The 21891-nt window shown below is 38.3% G+C and overlaps 1 protein-coding gene across 2 annotated transcripts in view; it reads right to left on the bottom strand.

Annotated features, from left to right (window-relative positions):
• The window catches only part of cntn5 (contactin 5), a 225097-nt gene that overhangs the window by 156840 nt on the left and 46366 nt on the right, over window positions 1-21891 (bottom strand). For both annotated transcript variants that reach the window (XM_038282848.1, XM_038282849.1), the window contains exon 2: window positions 15317-15435. In XM_038282848.1, the coding sequence (XP_038138776.1) occupies window positions 15317-15371 (55 nt within the window). In that variant the 5' untranslated portion in view covers window positions 15372-15435. The remainder of the gene's footprint in view (window positions 1-15316; window positions 15436-21891) is intronic.

Below are 21891 nucleotides of genomic sequence, written 5' to 3'. Positions count from 1 at the left end.
GCTGTCTCCTGAGGAGAGACAAAGGCGTTTTCTTGGAAAACTTTGCATATACTGTGGTGAGAGTGGTCACTTTATCGCCTCCTGCCCGGCTAAATCAAAAGCCGGGGCCCGCCAGAGGATATGAGGAGTCTGGCGGGCCATATAAATTCAAGTAAATCTCCTCGACTTTTGCTGCCAGCTACCTTGTTCTGTAATAACCAGAGTCTCTCTTTCTCCGCCTTCATCGACTCAGGCTGTGAGCGCAATCTAATCGACTCTGAGCTCGTCCAGCAGCTTCAGATTAAAACCATTCCCCTGTCTCGGCCTCTCAGTGTGTCTGCCATAGACGGAAAGAGACTCCATCGTGTTACTCACCAAACCCAGCCCCTCGAGCTACTTCTGTCAGGTAACCACCGAGAAACTATCACCTTTTTTGTGTTTCCTTTTGCATGTTCCCCCTTGGTCCTCGGATTCGAGTGGTTGGAGAAGCATAACCCTCACATAAATTGGACCAAACGTCTCCTGGAATCATGGTCTACTACGTGCCACGAAACATGCCTTCGTTCTGCTGCCCCGATGGCGGGGCCTCCTAGAGGTGGGGGGGAGATGGACTCTCCTGACCTTTCTTCAGTTCCCTCTGAGTACCACGACTTAGCCCCCGTTTTCAGTAAGGTCAGTGCGACGTCTCTACCTCCACATAGACCCTACGATTGTGCCATAGAACTTTTACCCGGTGCTCCTCTTCCAAGCAGCAGACTGTATAATATATCCAAACCAGAAAGAGAGACTATGGAGAAATACATCAACGAATCATTGGCCGCTGGAATAATCCGTCCTTCATCCTCTCCTCTGGGCGCCGGTTTCTTCTTCGTGGGCAAGAAGGATGGTTCCCTGAGGCCATGCATTGACTATCGAGGTTTGAACCAAATAACTATTAAAAACAAATACCCACTGCCTCTTCTCGCCTCAGCTTTTGAACCAGTGCAGGGTGCAACTGTCTTTACTAAGCTGGATTTAAGAAATGCTTATCACCTCCTCAGAATTCGACAGGGTGATGAATGGAAGACAGCCTTTAAGACACCCTTGGGCCAGTTTGAGTACCTGGTGATGCCCTTTGGTTTGACTAACGCCCCAGCCTGTTTCCAAGCCCTTGTGAATGATGTTCTCAGAGATTTCCTCAACGTATTTGTGTTTGTTTACATTGATGACATTCTCATTTATTCCAAGGATCTCCATGAACACAAGAGACACGTCCGTCTCGTTCTACAGAGACTACTGGAGAATAAGTTGTTCGTGAAAGCCGAGAAATGTGAATTTCATCAGTCTTCAGTCACCTTTCTGGGGTTTGTGCTCGAGGGCGGCCAGGTAAAACCTTCTGAGGACAAGATCAAGGCAGTCCTAGATTGGCCAGTACCTGAGAATCGAAAGCAATTACAGAGGTTTTTAGGGTTTGCTAACTTCTATCGCCGCTTCATCAGGAACTATAGCCAAACCGCCCTGCCATTAACCTCACTAACTTCTTCCAAACGAGTTTTTCAGTGGACTCCCGAGGCCCAAGCTGCATTCGAGAAATTGAAATCCATGTTTTCCAGAGCACCCGTGCTAATTCAACCTGATCCTTCGAGACAATTCATCCTTGAGGTGGACGCTTCAGATTCCGGTGTTGGAGCTGTTCTCTCCCAAAAAGACGACTCAGATCAAAGAATACACCCTTGTGCCTATTTTTCCCGTAAGCTCTCCTCTGCTGAACAAAATTACGATGTGGGTGATCGTGAGCTCCTGGCAATCAAACTGCCGTTGGAGGAATGGAGGCATTGGCTGGAAGGAGCTGAGCATCCGGTCCTTGTGTGGACTGATCACAAAAATCTGGCTCATATCCAGTCAATCAAACAAGCTAACCCTCGCCAATCCAGGTGGTCCATCTTTTTCTCCAGATTCAACCTCATTATCACCTACAGACCCGGATCCAAGAACGTGAAGCCCGATTCTCTCTCTCGTCTCTACTCTGCCGATCATCCAGAGACACCTGAACCTGTCCTCCCAGCCTCATGCACCGTTGGAGTGGTCAACTGGGAAATAACGGACCTAATCAACTCAGCCCTAGCCACCGAACCAGATCCAGGTACCGGTCCGTCTAACCGCACATATGTTCCTTCTTCTGTCAGGTCCCGTCTGATCCAGTGGATGCACGCCGCAAAATTCTCCGCCCATCCAGGAGTGAGTAGGACTGTCGCTCTAATCTCCAGGCGCTTCTGGTGGCCCACGCTCCATCGTGATGTTAGAGAGTATGTGTTGGCCTGTCCCACATGTGCTCGCAACAAGGCTTCGCATCAACCTCCTTCTGGTCTCCTTCAACCTCTACCTGTTCCCTCGCGTCCATGGTCCCACATAGCCATTGAATTCGTCACCGGTCTCCCTGTCTCCCGAGGTATGTCCACCATACTAACCATTGTCGACCGTTTCTCTAAGTCTTGCCATCTAGTCCCCCTGAGAAAACTTCCCACGGCCTTCCAGACAGCCCAGCTTCTTATCAAACATGTGTTCCGGCTTCATGGCATCCCCCAGGAGATTCTATCAGACAGAGGTCCCCAATTCATATCCCAGGTATGGAAGGCTTTTTGTTCTGCGCTCGGCTGCAAACCATCTCTCACCTCAGGTTACCATCCCCAAACGAATGGCCAGACCGAGCGTATGAACCAGCATCTGGAATCCAGTCTCCGCTGTCTAACGTCCAATAACCCGGTGGATTGGAGCCTATACCTTCCCTGGATAGAGTATGCCCACAACTCTCTCCGTTCTGCATCCACTGGACAGTCGCCCTTCCAGGTCAGGCTTGGATATCAACCACCTCTTTTTCCCGCAGATGAGAGAGAGATATCGGTGCTGTCCTTTAATCATCACATCCGTCGCTGTCGAAGGATTTGGAGGGAGACCATTGCCACACTCAACCAGTCAGCTGAATCAACCAAGCGTTTCGCTGACACCAAGAGACGCCCCGCCCCTGAGTATTCTGTGGGCCAGGAAGTGTGGCTTTCCACTCGAGACATCCCCCTCAAGGGGATGTCTCAAAAACTTTCCCCGAGATTCATAGGCCCATTCAAAATCTCCCGTGTCATCAACCCATCAGCTGTCCGTCTCCAACTTCCTCCTTCCCTCCGAATCCATCCGACCTTCCATGTCTCCCAGATCAAGCCTGTTTCCTCGAGCCCCTTGTGCCCGCCATCCGACTCCCCACCACCCGCCCTGGAAGTCGATGGCCATCCAGCCTTCATGGTCCGCCGTATTGTAGACTCCCGTCGACGAGGTCGCGGTTGGCAGTACCTCGTCGACTGGGAGGGCTACGGACCAGAAGATCGTCAGTGGGTCCCAGGCTCGTACATCCTCGATCCTGCCCTGATCGATGAGTACGAGCGTTCCCGTCCTTCCACTTCCTCCGGACCGCCAAGGGGCGGTCGTTGAGGGGGGGGTACTGTTGGGAGCTGGAGAAAATACCATTTTTCTCCAGCAGAGTCCGCCGTGGATCCTCTGAGGGAGCCTCCTGCAGGTGCAGCTCATCAAGACCATCAGAGGATCCACTACTTAAGCTGCCTTCAGACCTTACCTCAACGCCGCAGTGTTGTTCCAGTTGGTCAGCGCTAAAGCCTTGATCTCAGTGATTTTTCCATGTCCTCAATCCCGAGTCAGATTCTAACGTTTGTCTCTGTGCCTCTAGGTGACTCGTGCTTCCTCCGTGAAAGCTCTGGAAGAGCTAACCTGCCGAGCCGACCCTCCGAGCCAAACCCTGAAGATTCTCAGTCAACCTCTAAGCAGCTCTGGGCAAGAGCTAGGAAACCCAAGCCAAGGTCTGTTCTAATAAGACGTGAGACGCTGAAGCAGCTAACGGACTCTGCTAACACATCCTTCTCCAGAACCAACAGTGACTCTCCCAAGGAGAACCTCAAGAACCCTCAAGGTACTATCAGAGCACCATTGGAAACCAAAACCCCGTCAACAGTCCTTAACTGTGCTGTCTCTCACGCAGACTCCGGTGAAACCAGATTCCAGGCCCGAACCAGTCATCGGCATATTGTGTGCTTGTGCAAATAAACTTGTTAAACTTTTCATCCTGTGTCCGTCAGTGGTGTTCTGCATCTTTGGGTCTCCATTAGAGAACCGATCATGACACATACGAAGCCGGCATTTCGGGGGTTTGTAAACGATCTTTTTTTTTTTAAGCCTTCAGAGTGGGAAGATTTTGAAACGCCGTTTTCGCGGTTCCATCTTTAAGCTCTAACCGCATTTTTTTCTTACACGCATGTGTCATAGCGTTGCCTCTAAACACGCATGCGTGACACAGTATCACAACAACAATGGCGCCGTACTGTGTTGAATGGTTGCTGCTCATGCTACTCACCCTGCTGTCGGGCTTACAACAGAATCTTCTTCTTCTGGAATATCTCCTGGAAGAACAGAGCAATATAGACGACATAGTTCAGCACCTGAATTTGACTTAACCACGAAAATGGACCCGCAGGGCAACCATGTATAAATATTACTGCGCATGCCCAACATTTCGTTGCCTGTTTTCGCCTATTTTTGCTTTGGCACCACAGCGCCACTTACAGGTCTGGCATACATTTTGCAGCGTTTTCATGCATTCACGTGGTCGATCACATTTATTTTACGTCTCCGTCTTTATGACAAATGTTCAGGAAAATATTAGCGTTTCGTGTTCGTTTTGACTTCGTGTGGACGGGGCCTAAAAGTATTCAACTGTGACTTTCTCAAAAAGAAGTTACTTTGAAATATAAAATATCAATACACTCACATAGATGATATTTTGACCTTGTACAGCAGGGATATTTTTCTGCTTTGTGCTCGAACAATAGATGGCAGAGCAGTAGTCATTGCCTTCACTGTTATATTACATGAATCAGATGGACACCCACGACAGATGAGACAATCTTCAGATTTTCACATGGCTCTGATTGGTCTGAAAGCAGTGAGTGTTTCTCCTATTTCAGATCTTCTAAAGGTATAACACTTCCTGGTCTGAAATTGTCAAATTTGACCATTTGAGATTTAATAATTGCTGATGAGTTTAGTTTTATTTTTACTAATTTAACTCCAAAATCTAAAGTCTTTTTTTTTTCATTCTTTTTGAAGAATATTAAGGACAGTAATTTGTTTTCCCTTGACAAATCAATTGTAATATTATCCACTCATGCATTGATCCGGTCTAACATCACCAGCACTCATAACTCATAATTTCCCGAAATCTAATTTAGCTACAGTAGAGCACCAGTATCTGCCAAACAGCTTTGGTTCCCTACTGTATCTCTCCTTGAGCAAAGGGTGTAAAAACCATAAGAAATTGAAGCTCGATTTTAAGTCTGACTTTTACACTAATGAAGAAATACTTTGATACCATTGTAAAGAACGAAATATCACTAAGATGCACTAAATACTGCAATAAAGTATAAGTAAAACTGAAAAAGTAGGGATATTCTTATGTTTTCACCTAACAGTTTATGATTTTAAATGAACTGCAATTTCAGCTGTTATAAAAAAAAGCAAAGTTTTGAATTTGTCATTTGAAACTGAAGTAGTTTTGCTTTAGGAGATAGTAAGGAGCTACCATCAATGTTACCAAATATGATTAAAACTAAAGTTTTGGTCAAAACTAACCAATTTATCCACCTATCTAAGAAATCAAGTGAACTGAACCTAGAAAGTGTGATACTGCAAAATAGAAGACTTGAGTATTCATGTGACAATGAAAAAGATGAAAGAATAAGTGAATGCATTGCATGTAATTTGAGAGACAGAACTTTAATCACCTTTTAACACCACCGACCAGGGGTTTCGTTTATAAAGCCTGCTTACACACAGAACAGGGCCTGAAACTTACATACGTTGACCTCTCCAAGGTTGTGATCTATAAAATACAAACTATAAAAATGTGCAGGCCCTCATGCTAACGCTGACCCATCCATACCTGTAAACTCATTTTGGAGAGAGGAGAAATTGGCTGCACAGATGGTGAATTAGGTGGGGAACTGAAGCCAGATTGTGTTATAATTACTCTTAGACATTTAATTTAACTTCATATGAAACTTTAATCATAGATCGACTTTACTAGATCAGAAACCACAGTCTGATATGTGCTGGCATGGCTGAGCCGACCGGAACACAAAAAAGGTTTATAAGATGTTTAATCAAAAATCTATTTCCACACAATATTAAACATTTCCACTCTGTCACACTCCTCTCCCCAATAACAAACAGAACGAGTCAAACCACTGATCAATGTGTTAATGTGACATATTAATATTCAAACCTGTTGAAACACCTGTGTGTAATGGTGCAGATGGATGCTTCAGGTATGCTGGAGACTTTGTAAATAGGAGAATTAGGAGGAAGCATGTTTTCGGGGATCACCAAAATTACCGTGGCCATTATGATGAGTGGATTGTATTACCTAGAGCATTACTCTTGGATCTGCTTGCTAAACTGGGTCCAGTATTGAGAGACCAACCGCCAGACCCACGGCATCCCAACAGGTGTTAACCATAATTCACACTAATCAGAAGTCCAAGAAAAGAAAGGTTAGCTTTGTGCACGGTTGTAAGGAAACACAGTTAACTTTCTACAAACTTTCTGTATACTGTAGAACTCCAAATGCATTGCAAAATTAAAGGTATTAATTAATTATATATTTAATATGGGCAACAGATGCCACTGTGATGCCAGGATGTATTTGTTAATATCAGGGCAAACATCTGATTGTAAAGGTGTCATTACAAAGCTGACTTTTATATACTTTTATAGACTGTGGCTTCCATTATTACATTTATTTGTCTGAATCTTTGGCTCACTCACCAATACATCTATTTCTGCAGAGGTTAAACTGTACTTTTAACACGATCTTGGCTGGGGTTGCCAATGTGATTATTAGGCACTGATCCGCTGGCTCTTTAAATACACAATGGCATTCATGTGGTGCTTTGGTTGGACCATTTATGGTTGGGTGCAAGGGTGAAAGGACTGAACAAAATTGAGGTACAGCTGTGGTCTAAAAAGGAAAACTGGTTGTTTTGTGTGTGCACATCAGCTTATAAATCAAGATTTTTATTTCCCTACACAATTTTGTGGAGCACTCAAACCTTTACTATGGAACCTATGCAATGTTTTATAAAGAGAACCCCAGGAATCCTACATTAATGTATCAGCAACTGTATTGTTCAATTAATAATTCTAAATAATCAACATATAACCATAAAAGCTGGTCTTCTATAGGATAAATTGTTTTTAGCTATTTTTAAACAGCCGTAATTAGCATAATAGACAAACCCTAAAAAATGCATAAAAAAACAAGACTTTCGCAAATACAAAAAGGAAATGAAGGTAAGCCGAGAGGAGGGATACAAGGTGAACAGTTGGACAGTACACCACAGGTTAACACAAATAATAAACAATTTATTTAATTCTTTAGTAATTTCCTTTGCTACCACAGAATCCCATTACAGTGGTAGCCATTACTAATTCTTCCCACTTCCTTGATGGGCCCTTGGCCGGTCCCCTAAGATTCCTTTTTTAAACATTGATCTTTGTACTAAAAAATTCTTTATGTCATGATTTGTGGACATTAAGATCTAAAGAGAAGCACCTTCTCCTGGTCAGACAGACCCTGTAATTCAGAGAAAGGGTGGAATCAGAGTAAAAAAATATGCACGCTCAAGAGAAAGAGGAGGTCACTCCAGTGGCTGGATGTTGGCTGCCATTCGGCTGGCGTTTGACTGGGAAGGGCCATTTTGTGCATGATATTTGACCTTCATGTAAGTCATAAAAGGAAAATGTGTGACTGAATTGTAACTAAATGCAAGAAAATCTAATGTCAAACTGTGGTTACAAAGGAAAAAAAAAAAAACATTTTAATAAATCCTTTATTTTTTGCTACCCTGTGGAGGACTACTTATTTATCCTGCACATACCGTCACCTTTCCCAGTGACTGATAAAAAGTGGAACCAGCCAACCTTGTAACCTTTCAAGCATTAAGAGTTATTGTAATATTCAACAATTGTATTTATTTACTGTATCAATAAGTGATACGTTTATGTGCTTTAGAATGTATTTAATCATCCAATAAAAGTCTCAAAATATAATTTCTTTGATAAAGTTGTCCCTATAAAGTGTAATAGTCGGATTTGAAAAATATAAGAATACTAGTTTACAACTTTGAGTAGTTAATTAATTAATCGAAAATTATAAATATTGACAGGAAAGCAAAAGCAATTAAGAAAAAACATGTCTAGAAAATACTACATTTGTCAACTAGTTAAGGTCAATAAATCAACTGATCGCAAGAAATTGAATAAACTGAAAAGCTATTTGGGCAAAATAATAAAGTAAGTCACCATTTTGGTAAAGTTTATATAGATACTCTGAGTATTTCAAGTTTCATTTTGTAAAGCAAACAAATTCACTTTATTATTGTTTTGTGTCTTTTAGCTTTAGGCTACAGCTTTAAAAGTAAATCTCTTCATTACTGTATGTTTTAGTTTAGTAGTTATACTAGAAGTTCTTCTATATTTCCCAATGCTAAATATAAATGCTTTAATTACATAGTGTTAATTAAGAAATCATCTAAACAAACTGCTTTCCAGAAGCAGTGGCATGCACTGAGTTTATATGGATTGGCTGCTTTTCTGACACATTCCTACGTGTCAGATGAATCACTTATAAAATCTCTGGGGAGCCTCTAATGACACTTTGCAGACAGTTGTTAAAATGGCCTATGATTAAATTACCAACCTTCAATGTGCTTCTGCTGGTGGGTTCTAAACTAACATCACAAATGCTTGATCACACCAAACTATGTCTCTCGGTGGGAGAGAAAAGATTTCTAATGGTGGGAATTTTGCAGTTTCTGCATAGTAATATTTCTGTCTTTTCAGAAGGTATTGAAGAACTGTATTTACCTGTAAATGGTAGCAGATCTTGAGACAGATTTGGAGCTGCTGTTAACCAGTGGGGGAAGGACTACTAAACTGCAGTCTAACTTATAAATAGGCTCCTGTTATATTTTCATTTTTTTGTACTTTCATGATGTCAATGTTTGTGCTCGCTGTGCCTCAGCAAGATAGCTGGAAGAATAAAGTTTGACCAAAATGACTGCAAATGAAATCGTTTCTGTTGTAGTTTTCAAAGTAAAATTAGTAATAATTGAAAAAAGCAAATATACCTGACTTAAAAGATACTCTATTTGTGTCAAGCTTATTTGGCCACATCTTGCCTGAACAAAGGTTCCATGTTTTTCTTTATCTTAAAACAGAAAGATATAAATAAAATAAACATAAAATAAAAAGTGTTTTTTCTTTTTTAGAAAGTTATTAATTCCCTAATTTGGGTCTCTAAAGAGTTCTCTGAGCTGCATCTGTGTGACTGAGTGTGTATAAAGGGGATTACAGGATCACTGCAGTTGTTGTCAAAGAGACTCAATGACTGGTTAGCGATAGGGTAGACACGCTGGGATTCTATGCTTGAACAAAGTCACTGCAAACTCCAGTTGGATTCATGCAAATATTTAATTAGCACATCAAGGTGTATGCAGTTCTGCAGTTTCAGAGAAGTCTGTCAGATAGCATACCTGACAAGGAAAGAAAATAATGACTAACTGAGAGACGGAGAAAAAGTGAGCAGCAGTAGCAGGGAGCAAGCAGCGCCTTCACAGAGGAGATGTGCAACGATACCTGGGCCGTGTGTTCTTCGACCACAGTTCTTCGACTTTTCCAAGCCACAAGAGTGGGAAAAATGGATCAGGAGATTTGAAGCATTTCACCTCCTAAGAGACCTAAATGCAAGTCCTGAAGAAAATCGATGTGTTGATAATACTGTATGGGTGATGAGGCGGATGACATTCTACAGGGGCTTACTTTGACAGCTGTTGAAAGGAGCTCTTATATGTGGGTCTGTAATGACTTAAAAAACGTATTCATTGTAGAGAAGAATGTAATCTATGAGCGTGAAAACTTTACCGTGTCCAAACGGAGATGAGTCAGTGGATTCTTCTTTCACTGCATTGATGAACACTGCAATTACAGTATGGGGTGTTGCAAGATGAACTTATTAGAGACAGACCTGGTGTTGGACTGTTGTTTAAGGGGCTGTCTGAACACAAGAAGCTGCATGCAGAACCCCCTTTAGTTATAGATGTTAGGAAGTGGAAAAAAGGGCAAGCTTTATTATGAGACACCATAGCAAAAGCAAGTGATAAGTCTATGGAGAGAGTAAGAGTTCTTAAGAGATGTAAATCTTCAAATCAACTAATTTAAATCAAATTTTTTTATATAACACATTACAACAACAGGAAGACCAAAGTGCTTCACAGAAAGATAAAAAGAGCAAAGAAAACCTTAAATCATAAATATAAAACAATGTGTCCTAAGTATTAAAAGCCAGTTTTAAAAAACGAGTCTTTAATCTGGACTTCAAAAGGTGCAGATCAGCGAGAACCCACAGACAGAGGCGCAGGTTGTTCCACAGTTTAGGTGGAACCACAAAGGAACAATCGACCCCCTGTTTATACCGGGACCTAGTGAAGTCCAGAACCTTTCTTCTAAAACTAAAGTCCAACAGGTTAATAGGTCTCACAATATACAGCATACTGAAGCAAAAACCCAACAGTTCCACTAACAAATGTGGTGGACCAATTAATTTTGGATACCACACCATATTGTAGGCATTGACCGACACTGACTGGATACTACAGTATATTAGCACAATTTATAAACCTACATTTACTCATTTTGTAACGTGGAATGTTGGGAAAGGCTTGATCAAGTGACATTACTCAAACTGAGAACAATAATCAACAACTACATGTATGAGAATAACAGACCCATTTATTATTAACTAATAGGTAAAATCAAACTAACAGTAGACAACATTCTAAAGCCTCCAAGAACCACACAGCATTCTAAAAGATAGAGATGCAATTTATAGAAGTATTGTTTGCCTTTGAACTTGTTGTGGGATTACTTCAGGCTTTTAGCCTGTTTTCAGATTGATTGATTGATTGGCGCACTGGCAACCAGATAGGTTATTATCGTATTACCTTATCTAAGGCAATAATAAACCCCTTGCTGATTCTTCTAAGAAAAGAAAATCAGCAAGGGGAAAAAAAGAAATTGGTAAAAGATCAATTTAGAACCCTCTCTATAAATATTTAACTCCCTGTGGATTAATGCTGATTATTCTTTAATAAGATCTTGTAAAACGGACATTCAGGGTTAGTTTTTAAAACCTGATCTTTCTCACGGACCTAGAGATTAATTTTTATTATTTTGTATATAGAAAAGTACAACAAAGATCATACTAAATCAGGAAATAAAACAACGTATTTTGGCGGTAAGAGGAGTAACAGAGGTCACTCCGAGTTTACTGAACAAAACCTGCTTCCGACCATGTGCCCATGTCCGCACTAATCACTATATAGGGCACTACATAGAGGTTACTGGATTTTAAATATGTGTCCAAACATCTTGTGGATAAAAAATAACAGGACTCAAAATTTCCCATAATACACTTAAAAGTAAGTAGTGATCATCCATGGTCACTAGACGAGCAGATATATCCCCCATTGCTTTACGGGAGCTCTCCTCGCAAAGCATCATGGGATTTGTTGTAGAGGTGACTAATAACAAACATGGCATAGGCACCATGCAGGAGGCGTGGTGCCTATGCCTATGCAAAGTTACATGACCAACGGGTAGTGAAAAGTAGTGATCATCTGTCCGAATTGTCAGTTAACTGAGTTCACTATAAAGTCAACTATATACTGTAGTCCCTGCTCTATATAGTGATTGAGGTATTTAGGGTTTAGGGTAGGGGTGTAAATCACATCCATTGGGGCGGTTCGATTCAGTATCAATTTCCTGATGAAACAATTTGATTATTTTCGATACTCCAGAATCCACCATGTCTGTCTTGCCTACTGTTTATACGAGCGTGTGTGCGTGCAAGAGGGTAGTGGCTAAAAGAAGCAAGGTAGGAGGGCAAAATAGGTTTAGTGCCACAGCAGCACGGGAGTCAAAATTACATCCAGGAGGAAATGGATAAAAATGGAATGGAAACAAAAAAAAAAAAAAAATCGATACTCTTGCAGACGTGTCGATGCATCAGATCGTCGACTGTTGGATCAATGCATCCATACAAATTGATTATTATTTACACCCATAGTTTAGGATGGACGTTTTGACACAGCCCAGGTTAGCTCTGGGGAGAATGTTACCGTGGCAACAGAAACAGGTTGAGCAAACTCTCTATGTGAAACGGAAAATTCAGAGTATCCCCGATTTCATTTAAAAAAAAACTTTGTGAGACAGACCATTCTGGCACCAATGCAGCTAGAGTAGAAGACCAGAGCCAGAGGTGTCTGGCAACCATCTCTTTGTTAAAATTGATAACATGAAATTTATGTAGTTTTAGTTGAGGTTAAAATTACCTTCTGGAAAACTAGAATGTGTTTTATTAAGCGTATCTTGAGTTTTAAATCTATTTGGAGTATTTTTAATCACTTTCTCTCTTGCTAATGTTAATGTACCAATAATATGCAAATAATGTGATCAAGCGGAGGAGTATTCAGAAGAAACTAAAGGTCAAGATAAGAGAAGGCAGGAAGACATACAGGAAGAGGCCTAAAAACAAGCTCCAGCAGAACCATATCAGAGATGTGTGATAAGGGGTGAAGATATCAGGCTTCAAGCAGAAGGAGGTTCAGACAGATGGGAGTCTTGACAGGACAAATGAACTGAATACATTCCTCAACAGATTCAGTCTAGGAATAAGCTTAGCATCCTTCCCTCCTGCCCACAGTCAAAATTGAAGAACATTGTGGAGACTAGACAGCATCCTCTTCAGAAAACTGGTAAATATGGAAGCAATATTGTTGCAAAATTATTTGCAAATGTGTGTGGAGAGTTGTGTGTCTGTATCTAGATTTGTTTGTGTGTGTAGTGGGATTTAAAATTGTGTGGGGAGATTTGTCTGTCTGTACGAGTATCTGCAAATCTGTAAAATAACTTTTGTGTAACTGATTTTCAAAATTTGTAAAGAATCCACAAATCTGTATTCAGATCTAAAAATGTGTGTTAAGATTTGCAAATGATAAGATCTACAAATGTGTAAATTGGTCTGTAAACACAGAGTCAATTAAGTCTGATTTTGTTTCAAAACCCAAAAATACAGACAAATCATTGGTTCAAGTCAAACAGTTTCTCGGTTGGCTCTCTTTACACACGTGATTTTTGCTACACTTCTGCCATGTGAGACCTGAAAATGCATAGAGAGGATTCGTATGTATAATATGTTGATTTTTGCCCTGCGCACAGGCTTGCAGGCTTATGGCAGCCGTTTATCATGAAATCAGCTTTTCTGACCTCCATAATTACTTCTAAGATATCAAAGAAGAAGTTTTGACTTGGAAAAACTAAATTTTGACTATCCTGAATCATACTTTAAGATATCTGAAATTATATTATGACTAGTGAAGTTAACAATTCAAGATATCAACCAATCACATTTTTGAGAGTCAAATTGCCTTTTGAGATACCTCAAATGGCATCGCCTGATTCACCAATTAAAGCTTCACATAACTGGAATTATAATCAAGATATCTCAAAGTTAATTTTTACTATCCAAAATCTGAATTACGAAATAGCCCCCTAGTGCTGTAAGTGAGCTATCGTAACAGGTGCCTGCAGAATTTAAGGCGGCTGCAATGGTGCCGGATGTTCTTGAAAAACTTGTTTCTTATGTAATCTATTTGTAGATACTCGTACAGAAACACAACTCTCCACACTCATTTGCAAATAATTTTGCAACAATATCACTTCCATAGTTAAACACTATCAGAAAGTCAAAAGCTTTCAAGAGCCTGTGCAAGACAGATCACTGAAGAAGATCCTTTCTACCTACAGGTAACAACATATACTGCATAACAACAAGTAGAAAAAAAGCCCATGAGTTCCTTTAACATTTAATTTTCTTTGCACTAATCATTTTTACGGAATTGATTCTATTTGACATCTATTGTCATGAACCACTTTCAGCATCTGGTATAAAAGAATCTAAAATACTTCACAGGCCCTCTTAATGAATCCTCTGTAATTTTGTTACCATACAAACAGGTCAGCAGAGAAGGACTAATCCCTGAGCTTATACTTTATTCTGGACTACCTTAACAACCCTAAGACTTACACCAGAATTCGGTTTGAGGATTTGAGCTCAACCTTCTACACCACTAACCCAGACATCAGAACCAGACTGAATGGGGCACCCTTCACCTATCAGTGAATCACCAGCTTACTGACTCAGTAGTCTATACTATAGTGTGTAGTTGGTTAAAAAATTATTTTCTATGACAAATGAGCTGTAATATCACTCAGACAATGACCCAATTCTGCTGAGCAATTTAAGAATATCAAATAATTATAAAGCAGAAGCAAAAGACAATCACTTAGTTTGGTTTGCTTGAGAAAAATATTAATAGATAAAGTAGTACTTACTCATATGTGAGTCCAATCCTAAAAAACAAAACCAATCTATTGTCATTCCCCTCTTACAGGAAAATCAACTCACTCAGGATTCCATAGTCCTGACACATTATACTGAAAAGTTCAGAAACTGTTGATTCCTTTTAATTGTATGGTTTAAAAAGGAGAAAAGTGAGGTCAAAGCTGTTTTTATTACTCCCATAAAACAAGCTTGGAGAGAGCCATGGAGTGCATAACCCTTCTCTGGTGGGCTAAAAGAACCATTTAAAGGGCAGAATCCATTAGAGTGGCAAACCAATGCCTCTGAACTGACCGAGAGCAGGCAATTGAGCTTAAAATTCTGCACTCACACTGAATCATGCTGAGAAAATAAGATGGCAAAGCATTAAAGATGAAACATTAGCACTGTCATGTTGAAGTTTTAATTGCTACTGGGACCCAAAGGCTGGTAAGTCTGTATGTCAATGAAATTGACTGACATTTTCTGCTTTTTATCAAAGGAATTCTTTTTAGTGAGGAGTTGAAATTTTGTCAAAGGACACTAAAAACCAAATGCAACTGGAATAACAAACTAATCATAGATATACAGTAGATTCCTACTTTCCTAGACTTTGTGGTATTCTCTTTCATCCGTTCATCCAAAAGGACAATTCTCTCAACCGAGTCACCTTTGCAAAGTACATCTCCCTTGTCATTATCAGACACTTCAATGAATACTACATAGCTGTAATGCCCGTGCCTAAAGAGATTATTCACTACATTTATTTCCTATTATCTCTGCTACTACTTTTGAATTCCTTACCTGAAAGGCCACTGATGACAGACAGGAGGAGAAATGGTTTCCATGGTGACCCCATACTTGTCGAAGAGGGTCCCTTCTGCTAAAATGTTAGCAGTTCTGGTTCTTCATGAAAGCCGTGGCTACAAACAGAGTGAGGAAAAGAAAAAAGTGTTGGTGGGCAGTTGCATATGACACACATCTGCATTAGATCACTCTTCCCACTTTCCTGTTTACTTTCCAATTATACAAGGTTTTAGATCCCTAAATTCTCCCAGTCTGTCCATTATATATATTCAATCTGATCCTATTTCCTGTCTTAGCATGTTCTGTGTCCAGATAAAAATAAAGCATATTTTCAGGTTCATTCAGACTGTGATTGGCACTAGTAACACTAACACGGATTTAGAATAAAAGCATTTATGATCCAAGTACACAACATGTGTAGCCTGTGGCAGCCAGCAAGACATTTGGCATTTTATGATGAAGTATTTCATGAAAGACACAGTAATTCTATTAAAAATACTTTATTAATCCCAATTTATTCCCTCTTGTACAGTAGGTGTTGATAGCGAAGAGCAGGAAGGTTGTTCTGAATCTGTATCACTCTGTTGTAGTTTAAAACTCATCTGATGAGGATGTTAACTGTTGCTCCCTTATGTTCTTCACTTTATGTAGAAATCTTTGTAAGCCTAATCTATGCGTTCTTTCATCATACATGATAGTGGTGATAGTTATAATGATTATGACATACAGTCTTCTAATGTCTGTTTTTTTAACAATTTGTCAAGTGAAAAACAAACTTTAGTGCATTTCATTAAAATGGAATTTGATAACTTCATGGTTAAGGCTGGAAATATGATTTGCTGTAAATGTGGTTTCTTAAGTTTTTTTGTAATGAATTTGCAACAATCTCAAAAGGAAAAGAAAATCATATTGGAATAAGGCAGTGTTGCAAATGTTGAAAACATGCTAGGTTTTAATTATTTTTCTGGATATACTTCAAACCTTTAGTTCTCAAATTAGTATTTGGTCAGTGTTCATGGATACTTAGTAATATTGACGATAAACAAGGTAAATCTTAATAAAATATGTTTGTTTCAGAGCCAATAACCACAAATGGGCCAAAATAAATTATTCAATCTATTGGATATGTGCATACTTATAACAGCAGTATTGTAAAATATTTCTAAAAGTCAAACTGCAGCTCCAGACTGCTTTTAGAAACAATGCTTCCCTTCACTTATCTAATCAACCACGGAAACAGCAAAATTCATGCTGAAATTACATCACACCCTCACTAGTAAATTGTAATCGGCCAGGAAATGGTTGCCCTAAAATTTATTAAGGCCATAAAAGCAAAAAATGGCTTCTTAGATTTCTATTTTTTAAACCTTTGTAAACCATATATCAGATTTGTGTCGGTCTACCACATAAAATTCTAATAAAATACATTGACGTTAATGGTTGTAATATGACAAAATGGTTAGGAATACTTTTAAAGGGTTTCTGCTTTTCAGACTAAATTTCTAAGCTATTTCAAAAGTTTTTGTCTCATACAAAAGATTTAAATAACACCACTAGGAACTGAACTTCAAATTACATTTTCTCTGCATTTGATGTAAATTATTTCCCAAACCAAGGCACTCTTCTATTTTCTGGCTGTATTAGGCATGGTATTGTTATCCTTCTCAGGTATCTGCTGCGAGAAATCTAAAACACAAGCATCAAAAATATGATTTGTGGTCAAAACACAAAAGTTGTATCGGTATCTTGTGCTTGCAGCTGTGAGAGGGATGTTAGGGGTAGGTATTATTCACTGACGAGATCCATGTCAAGTGTCTCGTTTATCTGATAGCTGAATTTGACTCATGTCAGAGTGGGTTGTCATATGCTCCATCTAACGATCTGCTGAGAGTATAAACACTCTCAACCCTTTGCACAATGATCTGTGATACTTTGAGTTTCTTATTCTAAATGGCCATTCAGAAGCAAAGGAATGTGTTAGAAAAACTGTCCTGTTAAACTACCTACCAAAAAAACAATTGGTGAAACACAATTCAGATGTTAACAGATGTTATTTCAACATTACTGCATATGAATGTTAAGCTTTAAGCAGTAAATTCTATTGTTACTTTATTTCAGCATCGTCCAACATCTGAGAAAAAGATCAATTTTACAATTCAACAACATTTATCAGAACCCCTTGTTCCCTTTTTCTCTTGTAGTAGGATTATATTCATGTCTTAAAAAAAAAAATCTTAGCTATTAGAGCATCCTAAAAGTGGCAGAGATTATTCAGTTTGCAAGAGAATCCTCATACAGTAACAACTAAGTCACAACGGAGTAATATATGCTGTCTTCTCCTCATACTGCCTAAATGAAATTACCTCCTTCAGCGACAGACTGCTGCACCCTAAATGCACCAGGGAGCGTTATCGCAGATCCTTCCTCCCCGCAGCTGTAAGACGCTATAACAATGACTGTTCCCAACAACCTCAATAAGTTGTTGCATTCATGGTGATTTTTCACAGTTTCTATCTTACTCAGTTTAATAACATGCTGCTGTCATTTTGCACATCTCTGATGTTGCTGCTATTTTTAAATATGCATTATTGTAAAAATGTCCATAGCTGTATATTGGTTATCTATTCTCCATGTGCACAGTTTTTATATTATAAAAACAGTTTACATTACAGTATTTAATTGTTTATATTTTAACTCTTCACTTTTTTGTTATTCTTATACATTTTTTTCTAAGGTCCATAATTGTGTGACCATTTTTTCTATAATCTTTTTGCTGCTGTGAAAACACCAGAATTTCCCTATTTTGGGACAATAAAGGAATTTTCTATTCTATTTTATTTCTATTCTATAAATCTGACGTTCAGATTTAAACGATAACCGACATATAGCAAGCAGAAACAGATTTTACATTTGTTGTACTGTAGTTTTCCACACATACAAAACATATTATTGTATATAACCATTAACATTTTTCTGAAACAAGTTAGAATGATATAAGATTAAGTGTTTCCATTTTTTTCTATATCTGTTTCGATTTTCTTTGTCCTCTGATGTAAACAATTAAACATCAGCAGGTCATCTGTCTAGACAACTGTGCCACAGAAGTCTGTTTTTTTGTTATTGGTGCTTACCTTCTTTCTCTCCTCTGTGACCTTTGTATCGTCATGCTTGCAAACTGAGAAATGTATAAGCAATGGGAGAGTCGGGGCAGGAGCCTAACAAGCGTTCCTTATAAATTTTCTTTGTTTTAAAGCAGTGTTATTATTTTAATTTATGCTGTTTTGGGTTCTATTCACTCTGGTGGTGAAGCAACTCTGCCCTGCATGTTATAAACGTCTCCCTCCTTCAGCAACCCTGATTTTAATTGATGTCTGATTAACAGGCTTTTACTGAATGACAATGATCTGAATCAGGTGTGTAAAAGTAGGGAAAGCTGAAAAAATACGTCTTTGAGGACCAGGGTTGAAAAGGCGATTTTAGATCAAAAGGTTCAGCTTGTCTTCATGGTTATAGCACTTCTTTTTTATAATTTTTTACATACATTTTTCATAACAAATGTTTTGCATCTTGCATAGTGCTTTACTTAACTACAAAAATATCAATTTTCTTGGGAGTGAAACAGAACTTCACAACTGAAGTATTCAATGTCTAAATCACCAATCTGTCATTATTTGGATGCCATCTAGTCTGCCAGCACTTAATAAAAAACAAAAAAAGAAAACTCAATGAGACCATGTACTGCTTTATTCTATCAGCGTTAAAGCCTAACATTTGAAAATATATGCTTTTTGTAATTAATCATTTCATTAAAAGAGTTGTGAATTCTAAAGCAATGCTTATGTTTTCTGGGAACAACAAGGGATACATCTTCTTGTGATGATTTAGCATGAGAATTAATTGTAAAAGGTCCTAAATGCATCATCCTGGATCTGTCTTTGTGTGCACCCACTCAATACTATGTAGAAGGTCCAACAATGATTTACAAGTCCAAAAAATACTGACTAAATAAACTGGACCTAACAACAATAATGTCCAATAATCATCTTGTAAACTCTGGACCAAAGTCATTTATGTAAAACATTATTTAATAGTTACATGGGAATTTTACCATATAATAACAACAAATTTGCAGATGCTTAACAATTATAGAACTCTGAAAATCAAAATAAAACAAATAGAATAGATACATTTTTTTTTCTTTTTTTTTTTCCAATTTTCTCTTTGTCCATGTTTCTTGATAGAAATTGCAAGCAACTGCTTTTTTTCACAAGCGCACTGGTTGTGAAATGTTTTCTCCAGGGACAAAGCAGACGGTGTGAACAATGGGTTGTGTGCATCACAACACAACCCATCCTTCTGAAAAAATCAATAAAGGAATTTGTAACTTACTCTGGATATAACTAATTTAACTGAATTGGTTGTTAGAGACCTGCATTGCACCAAGGCTTCAGAATAAAAAGCTGGTTTCAGTAACATGGTCAGTTCCTGATTGGTGAATGGAGTTCAAGACACCTTCGCACTGCAGATTACGAGCATCTTCTGTGTGTCTGAGATAGATGAAATTTGACTTTTATTCTTTAAAGTCTTCTACTGTTCAGTTGAAAGTGCTATAAATATTATGAGTATGAGAATACATACCTGTACAGCCGTGTTAGTTTAAGAAAGAGAAACAAAATTTCAGCAATATTTTAGATTAAATTAAATCTCTCTTTGCACTTGTTTGTTTTCTTAGATTAAGGTTTGGCAAATCTTTTTTTAATGAGGATTGTGTTAAAAAGTCTGACAAGCCAATACTTTGCCTTTTTTTTTTTTTTTAAATAGTACATTTAGGATTTTCCTTTTTCAGAAATATCGCAAGTCCCCTTTTATATTTTCATTAAAATATAAAATATTTAAAAAAATCTATTTAAAAAAAAATAGGGGTTACAAAATCTGTTTTGCATAGAAATAACCAACTGAGAGTCAAATCTAAAAAAAAATCATCAGTCAGATCATCATCTACAGTTATTCTGTGGAGGCTATATCTGGCCAGGCATTTCTTTGTAAATGAGGCATCTTTCAGAAATCAGACCTCAGCTGAGCAATTGCTTCCAAAGAAATGAATTTCTCCCTGTAGAAAAACCTGATCCTGGTCCTTTTGTGTTTTATAATTTGTTTCTAAAAAGTTATCATGACATACTATTTCAAAAACAAACAACAACAGAAAAACCTCTCTACAGGCTGCAAAAAACACAGTTTAATCAGACATCTACTCTATACATGGCTGCGATAAACAAAAGGTAGAGGTTTCAAACTAGATGAAACCACAAACCTCTAGAACTAGTGTTACACTCCTTTAAGTTTAAAGTTCTTTCAGGGTTTATTTACACAATGTTATACAATTGATAACAACCAATAAAAAGTGTATCTATTATCTATGTTTTAACCCCCTTCCCCATATAGAAATTATTTGTTTACAATTGGCATAATAAACTGAACTCAACTAGATTTGGTATATCACGGACTGAATTTCGATATACTTTTAATACAGTATATCTCTATGATTGAATTGAATGTAAATAATCTTTTTCTTCAAATGTGCTGTAAGATGACTTTTGAAAGCAGTAGGATAAAAAAATATATCCTTATACTAAAATACAGTTTCACAGTATTACAGAATAAATGTGTATATACTTTTTGAATAAAAGTGTTAAGGAATCAAGAAAAGAAGTATTGCCTCTGCAGCTAAGATGTTGATCAAAACAATTAAAATCAGCATAAAACACATATATTAATTTAAAATTGTTATTCCAACCCAAGCAAATAAAAGAAAATACAGCATTTTTTTGGCCTGCTATTAAGCAGTAACACTGGAAGTGGAATCAAAATATTTAGCTATGAATTTAGTCAACGTATCTATTCTTGTAGCACGGCCATGATCAGCTGCTACATTGAAATGGCAACTTGCCAAATTAGATTTTTAATACGTTTTCCATTTGTTAGAGCGACCCATGTCTTTTCATGCAACTAGAATTGGAAATTATGAAATAGTCTAATTTCTTGCAAGTAAGGGGAAAAAGTAGGTGCCTTCTCTAAACAAGCTGACTAGCAGCTGTGCAGCTGTGTTTAGTAAAGGGGGATGCAGTGCTGTTGCATCATTACTCCTGGAGAAAATGTTGGTCAATTCAGAACTTTTTTTTTTTCATTATGAAATACTGTAGCTGGAGGCAGAAAAAAACCCAATGAAAAATTGTACCTGATCTAAAATTGTACCGGTGATAATAACCACCACCACTAATAACTGATTAGTGCAGGCTTCTTTTACCTTTTCTTTTTGTAAGCTTAATTTTTTTAAAAGGTACATAAATTCATACCCTGGATGGAAATAAGGAAATGTTAAAGGTAATAATGATCTTTTTAAATTGACGGAAATATTTGTTCAATTTAAGTTTAAAAGGTTAGCTTTATCTTAACACCGGCAAAAAGGGGATAAATCAATTCTTACAACTGCACAGGTCTCTGTTACATCTGTAAGTATGTGCATTAAGAGGGTGTAGCGCTGGGTTATGCAACACCTCTGATCACAGCACAGC

The sequence above is a fragment of the Cyprinodon tularosa genome, unplaced genomic scaffold (assembly GCF_016077235.1).
Source record: "Cyprinodon tularosa strain WSP-4 unplaced genomic scaffold, ASM1607723v1 ctg188, whole genome shotgun sequence".
NCBI classification, from domain to species: domain Eukaryota; kingdom Metazoa; phylum Chordata; class Actinopteri; order Cyprinodontiformes; family Cyprinodontidae; genus Cyprinodon; species Cyprinodon tularosa.
This window is presented reverse-complemented; position numbering and strand designations above follow the sequence as displayed.